We start from the raw sequence: 22392 nt of genomic DNA, 5'->3' as shown, positions 1-22392 counted from the left end.
TGTGAAAAACAAAGCAGATGTCAGAAACATAATCAGGTGTGAGGGGCAGATGTATACAGGGAGTCAGACTAATCACTGCAGTCTTGTCTTTAAAATCATAGCTATGAAGTTGCAGTTGATAGGTTGTGTCCTGTGTCAGCCTTTACCTGGTCAGAGAAAATAGGGACAAATATGTTGTTCTGGTGGTTACTGATGTGGCAGAGAAAGCACAAGAACGCTCTTGCTTGGTGGGGGAGAAAGAGGCTACTTATGGGATTTTGGTGAATTGAAATAACGGGAATAAAATAAATGTGTTCTTGCTCTTGTCTGCTGAGAATTTATATTTGGGAGTGAATTATAATACATGAATTGAAACTACAGCTAGTCTTGATGCTATGACTAGTTCTGAATGCTCAGTGAAAATAAATTTTATTAAGTAAGTTGAAGTTACTGGTTTGTTCTTTTACCTCAAACTGGTTAATCTCAACAGTGTGCTTTCTTTGATCTGCAGGCTTAATGTGCAGCTTGCAGAAGCAGCCTTTGTCTTCCTTTGTTTTCCTATAAGATTTTCACATTACTTACAATAAAAATTCCCACCAGTGGATCCATTCTGTAATTCATTCCAAACTGTTGCACCTCGGCCTCTGTATTTCTAATAACAAGCTTTTCAAAGGTAAAAAGGAAAATGAGCTCAAACAGTGATGTGATCCAGACCTTCTCAGCTACTTTCACTTTCTGCAACTGTTGCTGTTCTTCAGGAACATGGTATGTTCTTTGGCAGCAGAAATTAAGTGGTTATGTAAATGGAAAGGATACAGCACTGACTTAAAAAGGCCCTACTTATTTTTGGAATGCAATTCTTTGTTCTCATGGGGTAAAAAAATCATTTGCATCTGGACTTAGAGGAAAAGTATTACATATCGCTGATATTGCATATCCTGCACATCTTAATTTCACCAGCACAATGTTTTGAACTTGTTAGTCTTATTTTTCAGTAATTTAATGAGGTTTATACTTAAAAAAGAAAAAGTACAATCCATATAAAAGAGAGACTCCTCTCTTCATGTGGCTGTTTTAGCTCTTTTAATGATTGGTCCATGATTAGCTCTTTTAGTCTAAATGGTCCATTTAGATTAAAGTGTTTTGTTACTTTTTTTGCATAGCGCTCAGGTCAGAATATGTGAACCTGTGGAGGGGGTGGTATGTTTTCTGTTGCCTGATGCTGCTCACACCTAAGCAAATCTTTGAGTGCTGTTTATTTGTGTGCTGTAAATACCACTGTGCTTTAACTCAATTTTTAAAATTGTTTCCACTGTGACATGCTTGCCCAGATACTGCACAACCTACCTATTAGTAACTATGGTAAAGTGCTGCAACTACTTTTGTTGTTAAACAGTTGTGGGTTAAAACTGGAAGTGTTGCCATTTTATGATTTTATTCTCTTATGTCCATTTTTTAGCAGAATGAAGTTTAAAATAGAAAAGAAAAGGGAAGGAAACTTGAAATTTGGTGTGCATCGATGCCTTGCAATTTTTGAAAATGGTTTTTAGATTATCTGCCTAGGGAAAACAAGGCTTACATGATCAAAAGATAGACAGTGTCATCCTTCAGCCTTTCCATTGGTCTTTCAGGTCCCCCTTTTAGACCTGTTCAATCCACATATGAAAAATAGTGATAATAGAAAAGTAATGGCAATGTAACAAAAAGAGAATTTTTAAGGATACTGTTATCTATAAATTAAGTGAAAATTAGCAGCCAGGCAAAGAGGAGACTCAGATTATTACTGCAACTGAGGAGAAGGCAGATTGGTGTCGACTGGTGCTTTCACATGCATAGCTTTGTATTGGCTTTAGCTCTTTTCCTTGTTGGGGTATCAAAGGGGATCTGGATTTATTATGGTGATAATGAATGGCATTTAGGGAACAAAGATCACAAGTTCTTGGGAAACCAGCCTGCATTATGTCTGCTAGTCACAGACAACATATTTTCTTAGCAGTCATAAACATTTGCAATTTGCATGCAGACTAGTAGTTCTTTTTATTCTGTAAATATGTCAGAGAAATTTGGGTGCAGATATGCAAATAGTGTAAGCGCTCTTCTTACAATTAATTTGCTGTCTTTTGTAATAGATCTGGTGAAGGTGCTACAAGATTTCTGTAATATGCCATCTGTTTTATATATGTTTTCTAGTTGACATGCAGTCACTTGAAAATTATGGCAATAGCAGAGAAAAGAGGCAGGATATTTGTCTCTGATGTTACTGTTCACGGGACAGGTTTTACCTTAAAACCATTTTAATGTAAGAGAATCAATCTTTACATTCTGGCACTATCCCATTCCTTTGCCTTCTTTAAAGTATGCCTGTAGGACAGGAATTCTGTGTCTGCAGAACAGGCTTTTGAAGAGAGATGTTTTGAGGTCTGAGAAAAAATTCTGTTACCTTCTTATATTCTAAAACCTAAGTTTCCTTATCAGTGTTTGTTATGTCTTGAAGTCAACAATATATACAATTACAATAGGTAAAAGTGGGTGCTTGCTACAGTGTGTATAAGGTTGTGCCTATAAAAGCAAAATACTTGAATCCTGCTACATTTGCATGCAGTGCTTGGAACAGAACCACCTGAATCTGAAATGAGACTTCTGAATAATGCTTTACTGCAAGCAAAACGAGACTAGAATGCCAGACCAGTACTTTACAGAACATCCCAAGTGTATTAAATATTTTTGTATTTATCAGCTGCTGAGTGAATCTGGTATAAAAACCTAAACATATAAATGATCCTATTAAAAAGAGGGGTAAAGGAGAGAAATCTGCTATGGCAAGTGTGCCAAAAATACTACAGACAGCTGACAAAGTCCTGAGAAAATGAAGTGAACTTAGGAGATGTTATCACTAAAGGACAAAAATGTAAGAAATTGATATCTTATACTTCACTGCATACTGTTCAATGTTGTAGTAGTCCATTTTCAAAGTAATAGTGTATCACAGTTATTAATAACTGTCTTTCTGAGTGTAGCATTTTTGTTATCAGGATGGTTGTTATCAACAGGTAACCACAACTAGTCTAAAAGCAGTTCTGAATTCTGAGAACCAAGAGGGAAATCTGGCAGGTAATTGTAGTTTACAGTTTTCTGGAATTGCATATTTTGATATTGGGGAGGTAAACATTATTATTCATTTTCTTTACCACACTATAGATTGCCCTTCATTTTTTGAGGGTAATGATTGCATTTTTTCTAAAGCATATGATATGAAAATGACCATTAACAGCTGTAGAATTGGAAGTGCTTTAATCTAAAGAGGACTTTTGTTTACTGGAAATACACTCTGTGGGATAAGAGGTTAAGTGACAGTTTTGAAGGGCTATATTGTTTTCAATTTGTAGGACATTAAAAAAAAAAAAAAAAAGGATGAAGTTCACAACAGACTATATCCTGCCTCCACTTGAAGAAAATATTAGTATACCTTCGGAGTTGAAGAACTTCTCTTCTACTTCTGATTTTGGAAATCAACAGGCTAATAATCCATTTTCCTTCAGTATGGTCTCATTTAAAACTCTGTTAAAGAAAGCAAAGGAAAAAAACTCATATGGACAGATTTAGAAGTTCACAGATGCCAAGTGGGAAAGCTTCACAACTGTTGTAAACTGGATGTTTGCACATTAGAGTGTGAATGCTGATTTTAACCTTTTCATATGGAATTTTGTATGCTGTGTAATTGACAGGTGAGAACCATATTCCCTTATTGGCTTCCCATCTCTGTTACTTCCTAGGCATAAGACTAGATGGGGGTCAGAAACAGAACATTAGTAATAGAAACCAGGAGCTGAAAGTAAGATGAATGTTGGGAGAATTGGAGCTATTGCTAAAACCTCTTCACTTTTGATACATTAACAGTAGGAGTGGGTTCAGTCTTTGCCATGATATTTGTGCCAATATTTAATTTCTTAAAAAACATTTCTAGTACCTTATAGACTGTCATTGTATGTACAATACTCCATGGAGCAAATGCGTTTTAGGGAGCTTTTTTTGTTGTAATTCCCCTTGTCTATAAGGAATTATATGTCAGGGGTGTAATACAGATCAGAGGCTCAGCCACTTGGTGTATAAGTAGAGGGAAGCAGCTAACAGTTCTGTATCTCTCCATAAACCATGCACTCAACACTGCTTAAAATACTAGCTTTTATAAACTTTTTGGGGGTTAAAAAAAAATAAATTACATTTTGAAACAAGACAATAAAATCCTGCATGGGGAGTGCGTTCGTACAGATGTCATATGCGAAAGTATCCCTTGGTTGTGCTTTGAAGACAAGAAGTTAGGCATGGCCTTTGTGCATGTAGTACAATTTGTGGCTGTGATGCAAGGTTTTCTTCTGCCTTTTCTTCCCTCAAACCTTAAAGCACCATTGATCATCCTGATCTTTCTGCCATACCATCAAACATAGTTTCACCCTATGCCCTGTTTAAAATAAATAGCTTACATTTCAACCAGAGTATACCATTTTTTGAAATACATGCAGTGTTGATTTATGGTTTTCTAAGCTGTGAGAAATGTACCTACTCTACTTGATTGCTTCCACCCTGTGTTTACTGCTGAACATTTGTTTTCTTTCCTGGGCTAGAGTTTGCAATGATGTGAGGGAGCATGGCTGTGCTTGTATGCAGGTCAGTAAAGTGCACCAAAGCCTTCCTGTAAGAGGTCTTACTCCAGCCCATTCCACTGAATTATTTCCTCTCACTGGAAGCTGTCCTGTTGCTATCAACGCTAGTAATTTAATTGGCAATTATAGTCAAATTTAGTTTTCAGAAATTTTATTTTGCTGAATATTAACTAAACTGTGCGTGTCCAAAGAAGGGCAACGAAGCTGGTGAAGGGTCTAGAGCAGAAGTCTTATGAGGAGCGGCTGAGGGAACTGGGGTTGTTTAGCCTGGAGAAAAGGAGGCTCAGGGGAGACCTTATTGCTCTCTACAACTACCTGAAAGGAGGTTGTAGAGAGGTGGGGGTCGGTCTCTTCTCCCAGGTAACAAGTGATAGGACAAGAGGAAATGGCCTCAAATTGCACCAGGGGAGGTTTAGACTGGATATTAGGAAAAATTTCTTCACAGAAAGGGTTATCAAGCATTGGAACAGGCTGCCCAGGGAAGTGGTTGAGTCGTCATCCCTGGAAGTATTTAAAAGACGTTTGGATGAGGTGCTTAGGGACATGGTGTAGTGGTAGTCTTGGTAGTGTTAGGTTTACGGTTGGACGTGATGATCTTAAAGGTCTTTTCCAACCTATATGATTCTGTGATTCTGTAAACTGTTGGAATTCTTGGTTGTTAAAACTGTGTTTGAATTTTTTCACATTTATCTGAGGCATCTTATGTTTTCTGATTTGGGCTAGAACAGTAACCTAAGAAGAGGCTTGCTTGCAAATTTGCAGCTTCCCAGTGTTCTGACTATCCTACAATAAAAAAAAAAGGGGGGGGAATGAGATTGATACCTTTTTCAAAGTTTGTAGATATTTGACTGGTGTTGAGTTAGTCTTTTTAGCAAAAGCTTGTATTGCCCAGCTCTGCTAACCAGAGGGAAGGTTTGCAGTTTTCAACTTCATTCATAAAAAGGGTATTATAATATCAGAGTTATGTTGAGACAAGTAAGACAAAGACAGTCTCTGGCAAATCTAGGCTTTCATTTTAAACATATATTTCAAACACTTTTTGTTTAATAAAATTCATGAGTTATACAGACAAATAATGGCCAGTTTTACTGATAAAATAGTTTTATGTTGTTATTTTTCATTTTCCCTTTTAAAAAGTTTTAGAGCAGTCACAGAACAGTTTCTTCAATTATAATTGTGATTACCTTTGATGAGGAGATTGGAGAAGACAATAGAAAAAATACAGCATATTTAGATTCAATATTTAATACTTAAGAAATGTTTGATTTTGTCAGTAGTGAAAAAACATTATCGACCATAGTTTTTATTCATGACATAGTGTTGGCGTAGGAGATACATCGATACATCACTAGTGTAGGATTTATGACGAGACAGTAGGTAAAATGTTCTGTTTACTGTTTTGCTGCCAAACTTGACAAGAGGCACATATAAACTATCAAATATCAACTTAGCTGGGATTTTTTTCTCCCATAAAATCTAGAGTGTAGATTGTTTGCGAGTCTGCTGCTGTTGTAGCTGCTCCTTGTAGCTCAGGAGTTAGAGACTTTGTAAATTCAATGGTCTCGGGTTCAGTGCAATAGATGTGCATGGAAATGAAAAATTTCTGAAGGCTCAGGGTGTTCAAGGTGAGCTTCCCCTGGCAAGGTAGGTAGTAGCTCTTGCGAACTCAATACAGGTACATTTCAGCTTAGTACTGAGACGATGATTAAATTGTCTCGGGAGGAACAAGCCAGGAGTTCTGGACTTTCTTAGCAGAAGTAAACAACAGAAGTAGCTGCTGTTTAAACTGAAGATCTGTGGCAATTACCTCAAAGACAAGAGGCTCCTTGTGATATACTGCCTGGCTTTTGGGGATCATGTGTGACGAGCAACTGTTAGGTGGCGTTTTCAGAGACGGCAGATAAAAGAAGCTTAGGATATCAACTGGCTATTACAGTGTTGAGATGCAAAGTGGGTAAACTTCTTAACGTTATCAACACTTGACAAATACTGCTGTTATTGTCATATACTGTTAGCTGTCAGGCTTTGTGTGAGAGTCGGGTCCAGTACCTGTTCCGTCAGCTACCCCAGCCCCTTCTGCCAGGACCACTTCTTCCAGTACTTGTCTTTCCCAGCAGACTAACAGGCTTCACACTTGTGAGATGCATTGGCAGCAAGGGGTACTAGTAGAAACATTTTGCAGTTCTGCAGTGTGTTAGGTAGGTCTGTCACAGTATGTATTGTAATCTGTGAAAATAACATATTTTGGGAATAATTTGCATTTTTTCGATGCTGGTGATGCACATGAATACTTATGGATGTAAATTAAAAAGAGTATCTTGCATTTAGAGAGGAAGAAGTAGGAACACTTGCTTTTGCAGGTGACTCTAAACGCATCCCCTTTTCACCAAATGCAAGGCCGTATTCTGTGTCAGAAGATGAGCAGTAATGCATTTCTTCATAAGCTCTCTTCTATCTGGCAGATTACCTTGCTAGTTACGGCAAATTGATCCTTATGCTGATTTTGCCATATCACAACCTCTGTGTCCTTCAAAAAGTTTGCTGTAGTCAGAAATAACTGTAATTCCTTTGAACTGATGCTGATTTTTTAAAAGCATTTGTACCACTACTATTTTTCCACCTCTCAAATTGACTGTGGCATTGTTTAAGATAAATGAGCCCACTTGTGGGAATGGGGTACATGTGCTGAGAGAAATAGCCAACAGAACAGATTTGAAGTTTCAGGTTTAAATCATGTTGTGTCGTCGCCTCCCCCCCCTTTTTTTTTTTTTAATGTAGTGAAGAAAATGAAAGCACACTAATACTCTTTTAAACTTCTGTGAAATTTACTGTGTTTTAATTTCAATTACAACAGTAGCTGCTTTACATGCACTTTGTAGGTTACTTATAAGCTGTTTGAATAAATTTTTGCTCTTGTTTGTTTTGGCTATTGCTCATATTAAACACCTTTGCTAACCCGTGACCAACTGTGAGTTTAATTACATAGCAACTCTCACTGTCTCTGATTAGCTGAAGAATACTGACCGGTGCACGATTAGAGAGACTGCTGTTAAGTGTATGGATATCTGTGTATAATTGCGCATCCAGTGTTTGTGTTCGAGACTTCCTGTAGCCACAGGTGGAGAAGTAGTGAGGACACCAGCTGAAACTGATTGTTTCAGTGTAAGCTGTGATACAGTGTTTATCACTTTCCGTTGAATTGACTTATCTTTAAATTAGGTGAAACCTCACTGAAAATCAGACTTTATATACGAACATTCAAATTACACCCAACACCAAAAAGTGTTTCTGGTTAATCAAAAGAACTGCGTTCTGTTCTCAAATTTCCACCTCTTTTGTTTCTCTGTTTTTGTTTTGTTTTGTTTTAATTTTATTTCTATTTTTTTTAGTGAGTGACAGTTGCTTCAGGAACCTTGCCGAGGATCGTAGTGGGATAAACCTTAAAGATCTGGTCCAAGACCCTTCTTTGTGAGTATCTGGCTCTTATTGCTAAGCAAAGAAAAGCTTCTTCATGATATCCTTGTGAGTAGTTTTGTAATTATATAAAGTAGTAGTATGATGAAGTACACCTAGTGCTTTGGTGGTAATATGCTTGCCAAGTTGTTAAAGTCTTTAATACAGACAAATATTATTAAAACCATGTTGTTTTTTACCTACTTCTGTTCATGAACTAACATCCAGTGAGCATATATGGGAAAGGGTACAAGAGCAGTCATCAGAGGTAACAGGTTGTGCATGCTGGTATTTCTATGGAGGAGTTGTATGCACAATGTCGCCCCTCTTTGTTTAAGGAGGGACTGCATATAAATTAGGAGATTACTGGATAATTATGTTATCATCAGTTATCCTAATGTGTAGAATCTTTTTTCTTTGTATCTGATTTCATACTGCTGCTATTTACTTCTACCTCTACTACCTGTTTTAATTCAAGTATATGAGCAGATGATCTAATTTTTACCTCATGGCAAGACTGGTGGTCTTCATCTCAGTGTTTATTTTCCTCTAAAATAAAATTCAACCTCATGAGCTCTGAGCCAGACTTGAAATCGTATCAAACCTTTTTGTGTCGTCGCCCCCCCCCCCCCCCCCCGTTAACTTTAGTACTAGCTGAAAATGTTCTTGCTAGTGTGCACAAGCATACCACTTGTTATGAGGGAAGGGAAAAAGGGGAAAAATTAACATCTTTTTAACACGAATGATAGTGCATTCCACAGTGGGTCCTAACATGATGAGCCTGTACACTGGCAGAGCACATTTTTCAGTATTGGTTGGGAAGTAGTGGAAAATAAAGTATATTTGACATCTTATTTCAGTTACAGGGGATTTTTAGTGATGAAGTAGATGCAGTATTTATTTTGTTGTTGCTTCAGGTAAATGATATGCATATATACATGCATTCTTGGGAAATTTTGACATAATGTATGTAATATTTGATAATTTATACTTCTGAAATGATAGAGGTACAGGGGACAATTATAATTGTTCCTTGAGATTCACAGAATGAATGCAATAGGTAAATTTTTAATAATTACTATCTAAGTGTTGAGGTCAAGGCTATTTCAAAGGTCTTAATTTTCAATCAAAATTTGCCTTTTGAGTAGGTTGGTTTGTTTGTTTGAGAATTGTATGGGTTTTTTTGAGCCCCCGGTATGCTTACGTGCTACACATAGTTTTGGTTTTGCACCTCTGGAGTTTACTTTCAGAAAGGATGAATTGCTTTTGTTGTAGAATGATAATTTTCCTTGCTGTTTACCAAAACTGATGAAATCTTCTAGTTTCCTTTCCTGACACCGTAACTTACATGAAGAAGATTGTAATAAATTACTGTAATCTGCAAAATAAATGAAATGGATTTCTGTTGCTTATAGCATAAGAAGCATAAGTGACTGCAATACAGCCATTTTTATCACTTTGAAAGATTGAATAAAGTCTCAAAGCATCTGTTAGGTCTCAAGGACTGTTCATGACACTTCTATTGTACGACAGATTATAGTGCAAGAAAAGTCTGCTTCTTCCTGCCTAATGGTAGGAATGTATAGACTTTGTTTTGTCTTTCCAAATTGATATTCTTGCAGTTTTATGACTGAGTGCCTATTAAGAGTTCTTGCACAATGTGTGATAGTGTGAGTGAATCTCCAAAATGAAGAAACAATCTAAGGCTATATTGTTCAGCCTAGCCTTTTGTGGGTGACTCTAAGGTCCCATGGCAACTGAATTCTTTATTATGCAAAGAGAAATGCAAAGGACAGCCTGGGGCTGAAGCATGAGACTGCCAGAGATGTTTTATCCTTTTTTGAAATAAGAATAAAGTTTAATTAAAATCTTTAGAGTATTTGGCTAAGATTTTTCACCTATAAAGATACCTGAAATAGCAAAAGAACATTTGGTTCAACCTCTTACCAGTTTAATATTTACGGTTTAGGATTTCTTTGGTGCTCATTTGCCTGACTGTAGACGAACTGCCTCTTTTCTTTGTAATCTAATATCAGATACCAACATCAGATTTACATAAATTCTGGTGCTTTCTCTGCGAATGGCTCTGTCACTCTAAAGGTTTGCAGTGCATTTGTAATGTATGACACTAACAAAATAGTTTAACAAAGAGAATGCAAGAGATTTTAGGTTCATTAGCATATAAATAATCAGTATATACTTTTAACAGGAGTTCACATTACTGGCAGATGATGGGTTAGCAGCAGAGGTAGAAATACAGTATAATACACCAAGAGGATAGTATAAAAAAAAAAGTTTAAGTGGTTTTAGATTAGGATGGTTTGATACATCATGTAAAACGCATTTTGAATGGTGTCCATTTCTTGTGAGACTTAGCTACTTCACAGAGTTTTCTAAGCTATGTTGGCATCTCCCTTGTTGTTTGTCACTCTTAGCTCCATGACAGACAACTTCTCTTTTGTTATTGCAGAATGCTTTTTCTGGAGGGCTGAAAGTGTGTCTCTACATTGAAATGAAACTATAAACACAGTGTTGTAGGGTTTTTTGATTAGCGTCTGATTTATATCAAGTGTGCCTAACTGTCAGGGTAGTCTTTTTTTCCCAATTGATTTCCCAGCTAGAGCAGTCTGGACTCTGTAAACTTGATCTGCTTTCAGTTCTCTCATCATTAGTAATAAATAAATCAGGAGTTTGATAATCTCTTTCTATTTGTATGTGTTTTACTCTGTCAATGAAAATAGAAATGCTGCCAAAGAAAAAAACCAGGCATATCAAATAGACATAAAGTGAGGAGTTACTGACTGACTGTGGGAGACAGAAGCGTGCAACAACTTTACAATTAAATCTCATTTTGTAGTTAATTACAGAAAAGTTGAATTTGAAGAAAAAGTTGAACAGAAGTTCAACTGAAAAGGTGGTTTGAGAGTTAACTGCTGTTCTTTATTCATTGCAGCTGATCATAGAATCATAGAATGATTTGGGTTGGAAGGGACCTTTAAAGGTCATCTAGTCCAACCCTCCTGCAATGAGCAGGGACATCTTCAACTAGATCAGGTTGCTCAGAGCCCCATGATGTGTCTGCTGTATACAGTGTCCAGTTTTGGACACAAAATGTAAAGATGTAGAAGTGTGTAGGAGAATGACAAGAGAAGGCGGTTAGAAAGTGCAATGCATGACAGGTGTTACTTAATTTAGAAAACAGCGGAAGAGAGGAAGTATGAGTCGCCTACAGTATATAAAAGATTATTAAAGGGATTGCTCTTTTTGGCTGATGAGAAGGAATTAGTTCAATTTATAGCGGATGAGATTGAATAGTTGGAAAAAATTCTAAATGTCAGTGTGATAAAGAAACTGTAATCTATTTCTAAGAATGTTGGGGAGAGCTCTGCAGATTACAGTCTGCGTATATCTGATCCTCTGTAAGTGTAGAGAGATGGAAGGGCAAACCTTTTTTTTGTCATCTTTTTTCTTTTCTTCCATGAAAAAGGTATGCATTCTGGCAGTATGGCATCAGTGTAGTTAATACGACCAAAGACCAGATGGAACTTGTTTTGATTGCTATATAGGTAACTTAATGTGGCTATGAATATTCAAAGCCTATGATTTGGTTTAGATGATACACTCCAGCCCTGCTTACCATTCCAGTAACACATAAAAGATGTAAAATTTTGCATCCTATAGAGGAGATTTATTTACATGAGAAGATTATAGGTGTCTTTCCATGAATGGTCCTAAACAGCAGAGCTGCAGACAGCAGGTGTGATTGGAGGAACTAGGCTAGTGGTTCTTAGATGGTAGTGCAGGTGTTCTTCAGACTATGTTCAGATGAGGTAAAATGCAATGGAGCAGCTTAAGATGCTTAAAAGTCCTTCTTTTGTCAGGAGATCTGTCAGGCAAATTTTCTTAAACTGGTACTCAAGTAAAGACAGAAAATTGATCAGTTCATTTGGCTCCTTGCTTGGGAGCAGACTGAATGCTACCCTCTTTCTTCCCCTCTTTCACCCTCAATACCCAGTCTGTGCTTAGAAGAGAAATGGGTTAGGTAGAATTCAATATGGCAATCACCTGAAACTCCTCCTAGGTTCTTTACTACTGAATTTCTTCTAACTGTAAGTTGCTTAAAACACCCCTGAAGCATGAACGATCAGATCATTAGAGGGTTAGGTATGCCTCCACCTACTTCAAGAAGTTCTATGTGTAGACATTCCCAAGTTTTAGCTCTTAGCATCACTTTGTAAGATGTTCCTTTCAGCTCTAGCCTGTATGTAGACATAAAGTTTATAAAATACTTGTCTAGACAGAAAGGAGGATGCTTTTAATCTTTTTGTGCAATTCAGTAGCTGCAGTTGCACATAATCACTGGTATGCATTTGTTTTAGAAACATCTTCAGAGCTTCTTTGAGATGAACAATATCCAAGAGATTCTGAATAACTTCTTTCTAGGCAAAATCACATCATATCTAAACTGTGTTTCATATCTCCTTCAGATTAGCTGACTTCAATTAAGAGTGGGTAGATAAATGTAAAAGGTAAGAACAGGTAACTTTTGACAGAAGATCAGAAGTTGTTTTAATACCTATGTACTACAGAAGCTTTTTTTTTTTTTTTTAAAGTTTTGAGAATAAAATGTTATTTACCCTCCATGTAATTGTATTAGAAAGACAACCAAAATGTTAATAATCCATGAGTTTAACAGGTCTGTGTTAGAAACTTCTGGATGAACTTTGAATTCCATTTGTCCTTGACAGGAGATAGAAGTCTGACAGAAGTCGTCTTTGTCACTGCCTTATGTTTTACAACCTTAGAAGGAGGAGCTAGATACTTTTTCTGGGAAGTAGTTGTGAGAGCTTTAGAATTTGTCACTTAATCTTAAGGACTGAAGATGATGAAGGAATTGTTGAGGAGCTCTGATTTTTTTATCTTACTGAGGATGCAAGCTATACTGTAGGATTGAAGACCTGATAAATACGATATTAAGTCTGTGGATGTAAAATTTCACAGTGCTTATCTTCACTTGAAGGAACCTGTCTAGCAGTTGTTGAGGATAACTGGAAGTATTGTTGTTCATTCTTTCTGGGTTTTGCTTATAATTTGAAAATCAGTAGCATATTCTGTCTTGCTGAAGGTTACAAATCCCATGTTATGATGATACCACTTCTCTCCCTCTCCCCTTTGTGCAGCCTTTCTAGTTTTTCAGTGCCTGTTATAATATATGAATGTCATGCCTGTTTCTTTTATTTAGCTGCCGGTCTCAGTAATGCAGCATGGAGAGGAAACATTTCTTCTGTAATCCTATCTGCTGTTATCTTGCTTTGCAGCAGCATTCTGGTGGGAGTTAATGCTCAGTTGTTTGTCCATTATTTGACTGTATTAGCACGTTTTCCCTAATAGGCCTGGCTTACAAAAATATTTCTCTTGCATCTCTTGTCTCCTGTTAGTGAGCTCATCTGTAAACATCAAGTGATTTCACCAGGTGGTCTTTGTCAGGACAACTGGAGGACTCACTATGGTAGCCCAGAGTACTCTGTTATGCAGAGGAGCAATACTGAGGTGTAATAGAAGTGCAGCCTATTTTAAGTATGGCATCTACTGAAAAAGTTGTACTTGGCAAACTTCCAAAGATCTGACACCTACCTAAAGCAATTGATGATGACAAGTCTAATCTAATAAGCATTTCTTAAAGTTGGTATAAATAGAATTGGCCTTATGCTATCCTGATAGTTTCTGATCAGTCTGGGGGAATGAGCGAGACAAGCCTTTATCTGCTTCAACTGCAAGCAGAGTTTGCATGTGCCTGAAAAAATTGTATTTACCCTCTCTTCGAGATAATTAAAACATGCTTACCTTAAGTGGACAAGGTTTCTTCTCAGGCCAGTTTCCCTGCTTGGCTTCTCCATAGTCCAGTCAGACTCTATCAAATATGTCACAAAGATTGTTGTGTAGTTCATGTGCCAAATAATTTTTACCTCCCGTCATATGAATAAGTCCCTAAATGTTTTCTATAGACATTTTGTAAGGGGCTCTCTGTTTAGGCATACTGATTATCTGAGGGAAATCTACTTTTCAGCTTTGAAGACCTCCATTACTTGCGCTTCACGAAAAGGATTTTCTCAACATACGAGATTCCTTGGCAGTTTGTAGCAAAAATTGCTAATACCGCATGCGTCTTTCTTTTGGCTGTTTAGGCTTAATGACTCATAAACCTGTAGGAACAACTTCATCTGTCTGAAGCAAAACCTTAGCAGCAGTCCGTGGCAAAGCAGAACATAAGAAAAATGTCTTTCTTAAGCACTTAGTAACTTTCAACTCTAATAATTTTTTACCTCTTGGCCCTACTCTTCTCCTGTAACCTGTTTAAACCTCCACGTCAGCTTTATCTACCAATAGTAGTTACAGTCAGAACAAACTTGCCTTCTTTCATCATATGATTTACAAATTCTTAGAATGGATTTTCTTCCTTTTGCTCTTGCAATGCCCTGCAATGCCCTGCAGTAGCCTGCAATTAAGAAATTTGAGCTAATCAAGTAACTGAAAAAGTTGGTCTGGAACTAGAGGCTGTGCAGCCCCAGCGCTGTGTCTGGGTTGGTACGCGTCACTGAGGGGAAAGGGTTGTTCGCTTCCATGGCAGCTGCAGCTTAGGTGCTCCATCTGGCTCTTCATTTCTAGTACTAGTTTCAGAATTATTTCTAGTACTTCTCTGTGATGCAGGGATGCATTGCTTGAAGTTTGTTAGCCAGAAACATCTATCTAAACATGTTCAGGGAACTTTACTTATGGAATCTGTAACTGGGGATCCTCCTTGTTATTAGGAAGTTTTAAATTTAATGCATTTGAAACACACTCTTTTATGGAGCTGTCTAAAGAAATGTTTGTTTTTCTCTGGCTTGTTCTGGAACTAACAGTTATGAATGGATATATGATGTTTTTTGGAATAAGAAACATCATCATTGGTTATGGAGATTTACTAGATCCTTCATTTTCAGGGTTAAAGTTTATGTTATTTTTATTAGATGTACTTAAACTTTCCTTTATAAATGAAGATGCTAGAAAATATTTTCAAAAAGGTTCTAAAGAAAATGTGCATCCTTTTTGCTTTGTTTTACTATGTTTACTATCTGATGTCTGAAAAGAAATACATGACGCGGGTTGGAAAATGATGATCAAGTTTCAATCTAGACAGTTGCACAAAACTTACTAAAAGTTGTTCCTATGTAAGTTTTTAAACTTTGATTTTAAAAGTATCCACTATGCTTGTCACTTAGAATTCATGCCAGTTTTTTATTTTTCGAGTTGCAATTTTTAAATCCCCTTGTCTTAATACCTTACATTCTCCAATAATACAAGAAAGAGCCTTAATACAAAGAAGTAATTCACTACTTCCCATCAGCGGGCAGGTGTTAGCCAGGCCTCAGCACGCAGAAGGGTCACTTCGAAAGACAAATGCCACAGCCACTAACGTCGCCCCCCTTCCACCGCCTTTCCTTGAGTTTTTATTGCTGAGCATGACGTCACGGTATGGAATATCCCTTTGGTCAGTTTGGGTCAGCAGTGCTGGCTGTGTCCCCTCCCAGTTCTTTGCCCACCCCCAGCCTACTTGCTGCCATGGCAGAAGGGAAAAAGAAAAGGCCTTGATGCTGTGCAAGCACTGTTCAGCCATAGTTAAGACATTGGTGTGTTACCAACACTGTTTTAGTCACAAATTCAAAACACAGCAATATACCAGCTGCTGTGAAGAAAGTCAACTCCATCCCAGCCAGACCCAGTACACATATGAATGATATTACAATTGTGGGTTTTTTCCTTTGCATTTGGAAGGAATATAGACAAGACTCCTGTGTGTCTGGGTATATTCAGGATAAGATCAAAATTACTTTATACAGAAGAAGTAAGAAAAATTAGTACATACTGAGTACTGTCAGTCTCAGAGTTAAATATCAGAAGACTTTTTTCTGTAATCATTTGCACTAATAACTGATAAGAATAGATTGGAGTAGAATGTAAAGTGTTCATTGGTTTAATATAATTTTACAGCCCATCATTTGCTTTTGAATTTAATGGCATAGCAGCCCAGCTTCCTGGTCAATATTCCATTTTTTAAAATCACAGTCCAAGATCTTTTAAAAAGCTTCATGTATAATGCTAGGGATTGCCTTGAGGGATTATGCTGTACATCTGTCTGGCTTTGCTTTTTGTCTTCTCATCCAACCCAAATCCGCCTCAGCTTCTAGTTGCACTCTCTAGTCTTACCTTAGTGACCTTATCTTGCCTTTTTTGATCTTCTCATTTCAAGCTTCTTTTGGAGGGGTCTTTTCCTGTTGCATTTGCTATTTTCATCAGCTTTCCACTCTCCGAGGATCTGTGACTCTCAGAGCTCAAACAGCCTCTTCTAAGCCCATTTTGCTACCTCCAGGCTTCATCCAAATCTCAGCTAACCTGACTCTTCACCTGACCTCATTCTTCCTGACTCTGGTCTTTGTTTCTGTTTATATCCAGATCTTTTCTGGGTATTTAAAGGGGCTGTCTTCTCATAGTGTCTAGATATTGGAAAGAAAAAGACTGTGTATATCTAGAGGAGAGAGATGATCCAGTGCTGATCTTAGGTTAACCTGCATCAGTGGATGGTTCTCTGAGAAGATCCTCTTAATACTCAGCAGTGTATTAAGTGTGTTTCTATATTCTCAGAAAAGAAAATAAGATATGAGGACTTATTTAAAAAAATCAAGAACAAAACAGAAGACCTATTTATATGACTGTATAAACCTGGGATGTGCTTACATCTTGACTACTGTATTAACTTCTAAAAGGGGTATGGTATGGATCATAAGATTAAGCAGAGATTTGGAACAGCTTCCACACAAAGAGAAATTAAATAGACTAGAACTTTTCACTTTAACCAGGAAAAAAGGTATGGTGGAGGTACACAGAATGAATAACATTAAAAAAAACCAAACTCAGAGGCAATTATTCCCTGTTTTTCACAGATCAGAAATTGTGACAGGAAAAAATTCAGACAGCAGGTTTAAAATGAATAAAAGTACATAACTTATTCAAGTGTAGCAGAACTGAATATTTTGTAATTGATGTAACATCATGTGGAAGCCTGGAGTATAAATGATAGATACAAAAAAAGGAATTAGACTGATGGACCTACTATGGCTGTTAAAGCTGATGATCTGCATGCAGCATCTAGGTCAGCACAGCCCCTGAACTGAAGATGGCAAGAGGCAGTAAGTGTGTACCAGTGGACAAATCATGCTCTGTGTCATATGTTTATTCCCTAAGCATTTGTTTCTCAACACCAGAAACATACTGAGTTCTGTGGACCTTTAGACTGAGCTGGTGTGGCAATTTTTCTATGCTTCTTTCAGGAATAGTAGTTTCATAAATAGTGGAGCACATACGAACTTGAAACATTTTTCCATGGGGTCAGCAAACACTTGTCCTTGAAAGTAGAGTGGGCTTCCCTGACATGTCTGAATTTAAATTTGGAACTCCCAGTAATGGAGGAACAAAAGCCTCTCAACACAGGGGTTGTAATAATTTATTACATGTGAGAAAATTTCTCTCCTCTAATCTCACTATTGAAAATGACTAAATGCTCTTCTAAAATGCTCTTTCTTCTGAAAATCAATTGTGAGCTGACCCCCAGACATGAGTCGTTTTGTAGGAGAGGATATATTTTGTCAAAGCTATAAATACTTGAAAGAGTGCCTTATTTAGAGAAGGCTTCTATGAAATTTGTGTACTTATTTGCAGTATAAAGTTAGCAGGGGAAACGGATAGTCTGCTACTGAAAGATTATAATAGAGCACCTAGCTTCGGATGTAAAGGAAGCCTTTGCCGCACATCTTAGAAATGATTCTGACATTGAGATACAGAAAATTGCTACCCAGAGATGTTTTCATACTTTTATACAATAATACTCACTGTATTTAAATTTTAGATTGCTTTCTTAATTATAAAGAATTGTCCTGCCATCACTTGTTCTGGGGGAGTCTTTAAAATCACTTTATTTTTAGCACTGTACAGCTGAAATCTATACAGATGGTGGCTAAAGAAGGAAGAAGTATAGTTATCCCACGATAATTCTTATGTCATTTTCATGTACACTTTTCTCACCTTCTTCTATTATAACTTGAATTTTGCCATGGATTCTTCACTTATGCTTCTCCTGTTTATCTGTGCTAACATATAAACATCACAAGAGCATAACCAGGACATAAGTATATTTTCTATGGATGATGACAGCCTTTAAGTTCAAAACTGACGTATCAAGGGTTCAAAAATTACCTCAAGTGATTTTCTGCAGACTTATTTCAAAGAAACACAGTTATACTACAACAGTAAATGCTTCCCTTTATGCCCTTACTAACTCTTAAGCTTTTTGCTTTTTCTTTAGCTACAGCATCTCTCTTCTTACCTCCAATTTCACCCCCTTCATTGTATTCTAATAGCAATTTTTATTCTAATAGAATTCTATTTTCTATTGGTTATTTGGTTTCGGATGTGAGAATGTATCTAGTCTATTAAGTGATACTTTTGGTTGGAAGTACAGTGTTTCCATGAAATATGTTGTTGGTGTCATTTTCAGATAGGTGATTGTTTTAGAAAATACAGGATGCTCTGGAGTGTTGTTTGACTGACATGATTGAATTACATATTTAAAAAATACACATTAAGAGATCTTTTTCTCCCTCAACCCCTTTTCATTTAGTATGTTTCTCTCATTGTCACAAGCATTCTGCACAATTAATGTGCTCTATAGCTCAGTACAGTATGTAGAAATGTTTAATAGCAAGTGTTCGACTATGGAGTAGACGATGGAAGGACTATGAAATATGGGAATGCACAACTGGAATGTCTCCTCCATTTTAACAAAGCATATTTCATTTGTTCTTGTGATATTCTTAAAATATATATATTATTACTTATTAGGTAGTGTTTTTTAGTCTACTGTGTTCCATTATTCCAAAAGGTGCACTAAAAGATACAAATGTGCTTCTAAAGTAAAGATACTTTTAGTGGATCCTTTCCTTTTTTCTGCTAACATAAAAACCCACTTTTCTAACGGAGCCTGGAAAGCCATTCACTATACAGATTTTCAATAATCTTGAAACATTAAAAGTCTAAGATGAAACAGTTTTCAGAGAATAAGCAACAAAACACAGAAAATACTCATCCCGAGTGGCAACCATCCAGGCCCACCTGTCCATGCATTCACACAGGTGGATCATCTTGGCTTTGTGTGTATAAGCAACTGCAAACTTTGCTTTCCACCAACCTGCAATAAAAACCTCTACCCAAAACCCATCTAAAATGATTCTCAGAATCTTTATTTACAGTACTGTATAGAAACTATACTTATAATGTCAGTTTTGAAAGTTTGTAAGTTAATTGTACTGTATTCAGACAGTATTCTTTGGATACAGTTGGCTTTAAAATGCATTATCTCAGCAGCTTTCAGCATTGAATCCCTTCTGAAAACAAGAATTTGTTAGAAAAATGCAAAGAAATACAGTTAATACATTTCTTGATACCTCTTCCTGGCTTAAGAACAAACACTGCCTGCCATGAGCCTTAGGCAGATAGCTTTTCAAGGGCTGTTCTGCATGTGAGGGGATGAAGCAACACACTTGACAGACTGATTCATGTTTTTAAGAGTATGCTCTGTATTGTTCTTCAAAAGCTGACAACATTAAAAATACATCCTCAAGGAATGAATTTGTGACCAAAAGGTAGGTAAGAATTAAAGGTTATGTTTGTGTTCAAATAGATGGAGTATCTATGTGTACTTCATTACTTGCTAATGCTTATATAGGCATTAGTAATAGGTGAACTAGTAAAGATTTGGAGATTTCAGAACAATTTTATATTTTAAATTCTAATATTTTGCATTTTTACAGATAATTCAGTTTTATATTGTGAAATAATTTTCTGAAGTGTGTTTTTTAAGAAGTCAAAACTGAGAAAACTTCTCTCTTTTTTGTTAGTGTCTCAGATGCAGTGAGAAGTGTGACTGCTTCTGCCTGCGTGGTTGAGCAGAACATGTTGAAGATACTTATGTGAAACAAAAATACGCCCAAGTTTTTCTAAAAGTAGAAAAAGACATTATCAGCTCAAGGTTTTGCTCAGAAATCCCAGTAATAGCAGTGAATTCTACGTTTAGGAGATTTTTTTTTTTCTTTGTCTTCCTTCAGGAGTTCCTCTTGTCCTGCCTTCTACTGCATATGCTTCAGACTCCAGCCAGTGCTGTAGCCCTTGCAGTCTCACGCCTTTTCATCTCTTTAGCCAGTTTATTGTTTGTGCTAAACAAAAGGATTTGATTATGTTTTTTGTGGAGCTTGTGAATGCTTACCATGCTCAAGAGCTCTAAGATAAAATTGTCTTTGGATCGAAACCCTTTTTTCCAATCACGAGTTTTTATTATCTTTGATTTGGTACTATTATTTTCGGTGTGTAAATGAGGGAACAAATGTTATGTGAACAGTGCAATGACTGCAGCATGTATAGATATACACAAGCTATTTTAAAAATACTGATAGTAGTCACGTGGTTACAGCAGACCAAAGCTTAGTGTAGACTGAATGAATATCCAGCTTCTCAGGAAGGTTTTGTCATAGCTTTTGATTTCAGTCTCGCCATGGCTGCACTGTTACCAGTATCCAAGCTTTTCATTAGCTTACCAGCTTGGATATTTCTGCATAGCTTAATACACTGACATATTGTGAAGGGATAGAAGTAATCTGTGGCAAAGCTAGCAAGGTAGCAGTGCTTAAAAATGCCTTTTTTCTTTTTATTTCTCTAATGCAGCAATGACTTACGTTAAAATTTGTTTCAGTGGCATCTTAGCTGAAGATCGCAGTCACTTTAGTTTCCCAACAAAGAACCAATTTGTGCTTCCATTTTTAATGAGGTCTTAATACTCTTTAACTTCAGATGAGTTAGAACTGTTTCTGTCCAAAACCTCATTTTCTGTGGAAGGACAGGCTAATGAGAGCTGCCCACCCTTATTAATTGAGAGTTCCTTAATTTATCAGAGGGATCTTTATTCTTTACATCTTTTCTGTCTGTCTCTTCCTCAGTGTTCCTCTTCACTGGAGATGGTGGTGTATATATACAGAGCCTTCTCAAGACCATGAGTTTTTGGTGCTACTTTGGCATATGAAGTGGTGGTTGCTTTGTACTGTTTCTGTTTTTCTGCACAAGACAGGACACTAGCTGAATGTTTTTAGCAGAGCTTCGTTTCCCAGATAATTAGTTACCCTAACAGCAAGCTTTTGTGTCACCCTGTCCTCTGTAGTCCTATTCAGCTGGTTTACAGAAGCCCTATGTTGGAATCGTCATTGGAGAAGCAAGAAGAGATTGCTGAAACTTCAGTAATCATTAATCAAAATTATTCAGGCACTCGTTAAGGCCAAGTTTTGAGACTTAATGTATTTGGACAAGAACTGTGACTGTAAGTATATCCACAAAGTAGTAGGCATCCGTAGTTTCTATAATTAGTGTCACAAAGCAATAAGTGTTTCTTAAGACACAGGAATATTGAGTAATGGGAAAGATCAGACCACTGACAGCTTTGTGACAAGGATGTTTGTATACATTTGACTGCTTCCAGAAGTGATGTCCCTTCCTTCAGCAAAGTGGGACTCCAAGCTGGTACATGTCTTTTCTGTGTCAGCAAAAGCTGCTCTTCAGGAAAGACTTTATCAGAAATTCTTTTGACATTCTATTATTCTGGAACAGGAGTGAATGATCAAGTAATACAATCATACCTATCTGCACTATTCAGATTTTACAGCTGCTTCTGTTGCTGCTTCATTTTAAAACACATGGAAGAAAATACTAGCTGAAGTTATTGATCATTAGCCTGGCGGTGTTACTGTGTTCAGCTCAGCAGCAGATCCACCTCTTTTCCTTCTTTTGAGGGTGCTCTTGTAACAATCTAATGGGAGAAAATAAGCCACCTCCTGCAGTACCAAACTACAGGAAGAAAATCTCACAATCACTGGAGGAAAAGATTGTACTATATGTTCCTCAGCCTTGAGAAAAGGAAGTTGAAGGTTGAAGGGTTTTGTGCTGGGAAGGGGGGGAGAGACTGGTCTTGGTGAAATTGCTAAAAGTGAGTCACACTGACCAGAATCTAATAATCAAGAGCCTTTCTAAACACTCCATTTCACAGCTATAGTTCGTGTTTTCAAGTAGTAGAAAATAAAACTTTCTCTGACGGGTACTGTTGATTAGTTTGTAAAAGGAAAGGTATGTCATGGAGTAAGACGAAATTCTGTTTTACAACTGCTAT

At 37.0% G+C, this 22392-nt stretch overlaps 1 protein-coding gene across 4 annotated transcripts in view; it reads left to right on the top strand.

The window, feature by feature from the left end:
- The window catches only part of GPHN (gephyrin), a 303926-nt gene that overhangs the window by 85844 nt on the left and 195690 nt on the right, over positions 1-22392 (top strand). For all 4 annotated transcript variants that reach the window (XM_072864401.1, XM_072864398.1, XM_072864400.1 and 1 more), the window contains exon 2: positions 8030-8108. In XM_072864401.1, coding sequence (XP_072720502.1) covers positions 8030-8108 — 79 coding nt within the window. The remainder of the gene's footprint in view (positions 1-8029; positions 8109-22392) is intronic.

This window comes from Ciconia boyciana, chromosome 6 (assembly GCF_034638445.1).
Source record: "Ciconia boyciana chromosome 6, ASM3463844v1, whole genome shotgun sequence".
NCBI lineage: Eukaryota > Metazoa > Chordata > Aves > Ciconiiformes > Ciconiidae > Ciconia > Ciconia boyciana.
The sequence above is the reverse complement of the archived record's forward strand: the minus strand, read 5'-3'. Positions and strand labels throughout refer to the sequence as shown.